The 260-nt window shown below is 63.1% G+C and overlaps 1 protein-coding gene across 1 annotated transcript in view; it reads right to left on the bottom strand.

Annotated features, from left to right (window-relative positions):
* LOC119586274 (serine/threonine-protein kinase pim-1-like) overlaps positions 1-260 on the bottom strand; it is a 14,289-nt gene that overhangs the window by 665 nt on the left and 13,364 nt on the right. The window contains exon 3 of the mRNA XM_037934979.1: positions 24-230. Within this exon, the coding sequence (XP_037790907.1) occupies positions 24-230 (207 nt within the window). The remainder of the gene's footprint in view (positions 1-23; positions 231-260) is intronic.

The following is a 260-nucleotide window of genomic DNA, read 5'->3' as shown; positions in this document are numbered from 1 at the left end:
GACGGATCCTCGCTGGCGCTCACCTGCTTGAACAGCGACCGAGCCTCCGCCTCCGGAATGACCTTGCGCTCCGTGATGTAGTCGAAGAGGTCCTTGCAAGGCTCGGGCCGCTCGAACACCAGCAGGAAGGAGTCGTCGCGCTCGATCCAGTCCAGCAGCTTGACCACGTTGGGCACATGGGTCACCCGCAGCAGCAGGGCCACCTCTCTCGGGGCGCGCCGACCCCCCACCTGAAGGAACACAAAAGAAAACGTTGAGTT

This window comes from Penaeus monodon, chromosome 21 (assembly GCF_015228065.2).
Source record: "Penaeus monodon isolate SGIC_2016 chromosome 21, NSTDA_Pmon_1, whole genome shotgun sequence".
Lineage (NCBI taxonomy): Eukaryota > Metazoa > Arthropoda > Malacostraca > Decapoda > Penaeidae > Penaeus > Penaeus monodon.
This window is presented reverse-complemented; position numbering and strand designations above follow the sequence as displayed.